This window comes from Eptatretus burgeri, chromosome 3, assembly GCF_056783735.1.
Source record: "Eptatretus burgeri isolate ZD-2024b chromosome 3, Ebu_testis_v1, whole genome shotgun sequence".
Classification (NCBI taxonomy): Eukaryota; Metazoa; Chordata; class Myxini; order Myxiniformes; family Myxinidae; genus Eptatretus; species Eptatretus burgeri.
This window is the reverse complement of record NC_140963.1, coordinates 57634069-57640068: the sequence shown is the minus strand read 5'-3', so window position 1 is coordinate 57640068 and position 6000 is coordinate 57634069. Positions and strand designations below refer to the sequence as shown.

Sequence of the window (6000 nt, the reverse complement as noted above, 5' to 3'; positions counted from 1 at the left end):
ACATCAGTCTTGAAGTCCGAATGATTCACCTTGAGAGCATACTCACATCTTGTCCACTGGTCTTGATGAGATTGGTGAATCCTGGTTATGGCAGTGCAATCATGGATTTCTAAACATGAAGCAACCAGCCTTGTGTGAGCCTGTGGAAGTGGATGCAGTATTGTGGCATTATTTAGCTGTTCTGCTTAGTTCCACATCACATACCTTCAGCTTCATTGGCCTTGTTGAGGAAACTAAGCTAGTGCACTGTGAACAATGTTCAATGAAGGAAGGTGAATGGTTTCTTGCATTGGCAAAAAGCATTCGTGATTCTGCCATCTTGTCTGCCCGTGTGCTATTTTTTCCCCTGTGCTTGTGTACCCCAGTCACTGTATAAATTGACTTGCATTGAGTGTGCTGAGAGTGAAAATGTACTGACAAGGGAAGGTAATGGATATGTTGGGTAAAATGGCCTTTTGTTCTTTCTCATCGTATTTTGCTTTCTTGGCCACCTGCCTTTATTCTTTTTAATTTTTCATTATTATCTTTCACTCCTACAGACTGACATTCCGAACAGATTTGAAATGAAACTTCATCGAAACAACATCTTGGAAGAGTCATATCGTAAGATGATGGCCGTGAAACGACCCGATGTGCTCAAGGCGCGTCTCTGGATCGAGTTTGAAACTGAGAAAGGCTTGGATTATGGTGGAGTTGCTCGCGAGTGGTTCTTCCTCATTTCCAAGGAGATGTTTAACCCTTACTATGGACTGTTTGAGTACTCTGCCACGTAAGAGAACCTTTTTGTTCTTCGTTGTTTTGTTTTGTTTTTTAAACATCCACTGTGGCTATGGGATTTCTTCAATGCCTTTAGCTTTCTGATAAACATGGCCTCGGTGTTTCTGTAGAGACAACTACACGTTGCAGATTAATCCAAACTCAGGCCTATGCAACGAGGAGCACCTCAGCTACTTCAAATTTATCGGACGTGTGGCTGGAATGGCCGTATTCCATGGAAAACTTTTGGATGGTGAGTGCTAAGTTGCACGTCAAATATTTCTCAACATGTTCAACCTTGATTTTCTTATCGAGCTATAATCTGTTGTGAAAGGGCTTCATAAATGGCACTATTTATTCGAGTCAAACATAATGGGACTAGATGTAAATGATAAACTGATGAGCATGGAGTTTAACAGGGAGGCACAGTTTGCTCACTTTAAACCTCCATTGACAGGCTTCTTTATCCGCCCCTTCTACAAGATGATGCTTCAGAAAACAATTGTGCTGAAGGACATGGAGTCAGTGGTAAGTCATCATGCTTAGCACCATCCTCACTGAGCTCCTCTTGATAAAACCAATGAATGTTTAAGTTTATAACCGCTTCAATGAAATGCAGTTGGTTTTGGTGTGTTTGTTTGGTGATGAAGTTTTAATTGGTTGGTTATGCAGTTTAAACCATTTTTTTAATCTCACAATCAATCATTGTGATGTTTTTTTTTTCGTTCAAATCTCACAATTTGGTGTGTCTGCAATATGCTTGGCTGTTTACTTCCATTCTTTGTTCATTGAGTTGCTCATCATTACCTCCACCACCGAAGGTGGACAGAGGCGATGTTCTCACATTTCACCCCTGTCAAACTCTATTTGTCTGTCTGTCTGTGAGCAGGATATCTTAAAAAGTTGTGCACTGATTCGGATAAAATTTGGTGGACAGGTTGGGTGTGTGACAAGGACTAATTGATTTGATTTTGGTGAAGATCTGGATCCGTATCTGGATACTATAATTTTTAAGTGATTCTTCACCATTGAGAGATAGGGCCAAAAACAATATTCAGCATGATATCTCAAAAAGTTGTGAACGGATTTGGACGAAACTTGATGAAGCAGGTTGGGTGTGTGACGAGGAAGAATTGATTCGATATTGGTGACGTTCCAAATATGGATCCAAATGTGGGAATTTCTCACGAATTCCTCACTATTGAGAGATTGGGCCAAAAACTATATTGTTGCGGGTTGGGGTCCGGTGGCGAGAACGACCACTAGGTGGGGGAAGCTACGTCGTCTCCCACCAGACTCCCGGAATTGTTGGCTGTCTCTCACGGATAATTCCGTGACGCGGCGGGTCGCTTAACCGACCGTGGATGCCAATACCTCAACCGCGTAGCGTAGGGTCTTCCTGCCAGGTTTAATCAGTTTACCTAATTAACCATGCGGTTTCGACTACTGGGGAACCTCGTCCTCGGTACGCCTTGCCCAAACCGGATCACCCTACCAACTACGGTAGAGTACCAGCTACCAACTCCGCATCGGATGCAGCCGAGCAGAACTGCCAAGGACGTACCGGCTAGAATGAACAGATTATCGGGGATAAAGACCCGGCTAAACTTAGATCCCAACCATGCTGGACCAATGGATGAAAAGACAAAAACGAGCTGGGAACATTTCTACAATGATTTATTTACAGTAGGCGAGGAAAAACATGTGGCACAGGAACAAGTTTATTGGTGTGTTATGCAGGGGAAAGGAGAGAGAGATGTAGTGTGACAATTTTTACAGCAACTTACGAAAGCGGACACAGAGCAGACTTAACGCGAGAATAATAAAAGCAAGAATTCCAATAATCAAAGAACTTATACAGTTTACTTATAAGACAGGCGCCACACACTCAGACAAAATCAACCCAATTAATAGAAAAGGGGACCTTTTGCAGCCAGGAAGGGAAGGAGCTGAGGTCGCAGTTCTCAGTACCTGAGAGTTTCGGGGGAAGAGATGCTCCGTGGTGCGGCACCTGATAAAGGTTGAGTTGTTCAGCCACAACCGTACGTGTGGAGTTCGTGTCCGTGAAGGAGCTTGAGTGGAGAGCGCGGGCCGCCGAGGCGAGACGTGGGTAGACACTTCGCAACAATGCCATCGAACCCACCGAACTCTCCGACCACCAAAGAACCAACGACCTTCCTTCTTTCTTACTCAAGACCATTCCACCAACTCAACCACCCCCAACCCTACTCTGAGGATCGCTTTGTACTTTATAGATCCCCCTGGGTGGGGAGGGGCCTTGGCGAAGCTGACGTCATCATCCGTCCCAATTGGACAGGGCCTTCATTGTGTCCGCCCTTTCTGGACGGGGTTTCGGCCAGGCCGGCAAGCCCGCCCACTCCACGAGTGCCTGGACCCGCCAAGAAGGAACGACTGCAAGATTTTGCCGCTAAAAAAATGAGTCTGGTAAGGCGAGTAAGTGGTAAAGCACTTGTCCAGCCCAAACGAGAGTAGCAAATGAGAGGAAGGTACTGCGGCTCCAACAACAGGGAAATAAAATAAAAGGGGGGAAAATGATTTATTAATCTAACTAAAAAAACATTGCAGCGCACCCCTTTTGCTCTCCCACTACACACAAGGGAGGGATCTATCTGCACATATACTAATGGCATAACTAACTTCGGGACAACTGTATGTTTGTATGCATACGGTTCCTAGAACCGTAACAATATATAGCATGATATTTCAAAAATTTGTGGACGAGTTGTGACAAAAGTAGATGGATGAATTGGTTATGTGACAAGAACAAGCCGATTAGATTTTCGGTCAGGTCTGGATCCAGATCCAGCCTATCAGTGGGTTACAAAACGTAAACTCTTCAGCCTGGTGGAGGTATTCGCTCTATCTACTGAGTGCCATTCTAGTTGCAAATGTGTCGGCAATGATGCGATTCTCACTGGATGATGGGCAGACTTTCCTTTCCTGTTGTTGATTATCCCCATGCTTTTTTTTTTTAAAGGGATATTGTAATCAGCTCTTTCTATCTGTCGGTCTGTCCATTCATCCGTCACACTATTTTCAAATGGTTGTGGAGAAATTCATCAAAACTGGAAGTTCTGATCATCATATGGCTTGAAGGTGTGAGAGCAGTGTACTTTTTGGCCTTCTGATTGGGGCCCTGGGGTGTGGTCAAAACATCAAATACCAAAATAATGCAATTCTGGCCACATTTGAAAACATTTTTTATTGAAACTTTGCAAATGCAATCAAGATTGCTTTTTGTGTAAGGTAATCAAAAAATGTTATAATGGTTTTTTGCATTTGACCCCCGGTCCATGCCCCAGGGGCATGGTGAAGTTCCAACTATGGATCCTGTAACTTTGCGTCACAATGTGTCCTGTGACTGGGTCACAGGAGTCAAAACAAAACTCGTTTTTATTTTTTATTTTTTATTTTTTAAATCAAAATTTGATATTGGGTCATTCCTGGTCGAACGTTTTGCCATCTTTGAACTTGGCTTTAGGTAGGACACATGGGGATTTGTGATGGCATGCCATCAAATTCACTCTAGTTTAGTTCTGCAAAGGTATTGTATCCTGGAGTGATAATCCTTTGGAATAAGTGTAAACCAGGCTGTTTATGTGTACTCGTAGATTTTTGCTGTTGTAGTGTACAATATAAAACGTGGTCGAAATACTAATTCCCACTTCATCTTACCCAGTGAAGTTATTCAATGCTATGAGAACTTTGTGAGCAATGCAAAGAGGTGTCCTTCAGTCTGTGTAAACAGTAAGTTAAGTCCCAGACTGATAGCTACAGCATCTCGTCCATGTATGGCAAACCCACTATGTTATTCATTTATTTTAGGATGGTGAATATTATAACTCACTTATGTGGATTCTGGAAAACGATCCAACAGATCTGGATCTTCGCTTCTGCATCGACGAAGACCTTTTCGGTCAGGTATGCACTAAAAGCGACCGGTCGGTGTTGCTGCCACGACGCGTTTGCCTCTTGTGTTTTTCACCAAACTATCAGCACAGATGTTGGTGAAAACATTCTTCCTTTTCCTTTTCTGCAGACTCACCAAATCGAGCTGAAGCCCAATGGCTCAGAGGTGGTGGTGGTTGATGAGAACAAGAGGGAGTACATCGAGTGCGTGCTGCATCGTTTCTTATATTTCACACTAGTTTACACAATCTGTAAAATATATCAATTATCTCATATGTGGCATCAACTTCACCGCGCTGGTTTTTTTTAATGTATCTGCACATCGTGCTCGGCAGTTGTGGGCAAATTTATTTTGCTAATATATTCTGTTGCTTTGTGTGACGGTAAGTATGGCGATTCTGAAATGAATGGTTCAATGGAGCTTAATTGTCATTTTATTTCCTCTGTCTTTGGCGTTTTAATTAATGCCTCAAGGCGCAAAGCATTATTTATCTTTGGCTGTTCGCACCTCTCCGACAACACAGACATGTACTCGGCAAGGAGACTTTTCATTACCTGTGGGTATTTTCTCCATCTATAAATACTTGCTTTGATTTGCTCGGCTTTGCTCAACAAGCACAACTGTTATATAAAGGCTGTTAGCTTGCTGAGTTAGCCTGTCGTTGAAGAAAGATTATCTCAATAGATCATTCATGAATTGGCAAGTGTGACATCTGGGTTTGTGACATTGTGCACTTGTGACCAGAAGTGATGGGACAAAACGTTTCGAGGCTCCTCACCTCTCATCATGTTTCACGTTTGCTGTGCTGTTAGTGAAATATGAGCTTTGTGGAACGAAAATAACCTCTCCTGTCCCTGCAGCTTGGTGATCCAGTGGAGGTTTGCAAACCGGGTGCAGAAACAAATGAATGCATTCATGGAGGTAATGTATAACTAACAACGACACTTGTGAGATATTCAACTTCGAGCATGTCGCCAGGCACTGTTAGCATCGTGCATTCATGGACACGGGCCTTGTGTTTTTAATATTTGCTTTTCTGCTTTTGGTTCTTAGAACGTAGGCCATGTGTTAAGCTGACACCACGATGTTTTCCCTCCAGGGTTTTTGTGATTTGATATCGCTGGACCTGATCAAGATCTTTGACGAGAATGAGTTAGAGGTAAGGAGACAGATTTGTTTTTCACTGTTTTCGTTTGGATAACATTCCAAACCACATTCGGCTGTTTATAGAAGGGGGAAAATACTGGATGGTTTTTCAAAATGTTTTCCGATCACCAATTGATCGTAGTTATTTTTCTTAATATTTTTTCTGT

General features: G+C 42.9%; 1 protein-coding gene across 11 annotated transcripts in view; it reads left to right on the top strand.

The window, feature by feature from the left end:
• Positions 1–6000, top strand: part of LOC147029978 (E3 ubiquitin-protein ligase NEDD4-like) — a 325864-nt gene that overhangs the window by 277588 nt on the left and 42276 nt on the right. For 7 of the 11 annotated variants that reach the window (XM_085873551.1, XM_085873550.1, XM_085873549.1 and 4 more), the window contains 7 exons: positions 540–769; positions 888–1009; positions 1214–1284; positions 4603–4698; positions 4817–4890; positions 5548–5608; positions 5787–5846. In XM_085873551.1, the coding sequence (XP_085729677.1) occupies positions 540–769; positions 888–1009; positions 1214–1284; positions 4603–4698; positions 4817–4890; positions 5548–5608; positions 5787–5846 (714 nt within the window). Of the gene's footprint in view, positions 1–539; positions 770–887; positions 1010–1213; positions 1285–4602; positions 4699–4816; positions 4891–5547; positions 5609–5786; positions 5847–6000 lie in introns of those variants that run through there. The other 4 variants (XR_015056153.1, XR_015056152.1, XR_015056154.1 and 1 more) reach the window with 4 other exon arrangements.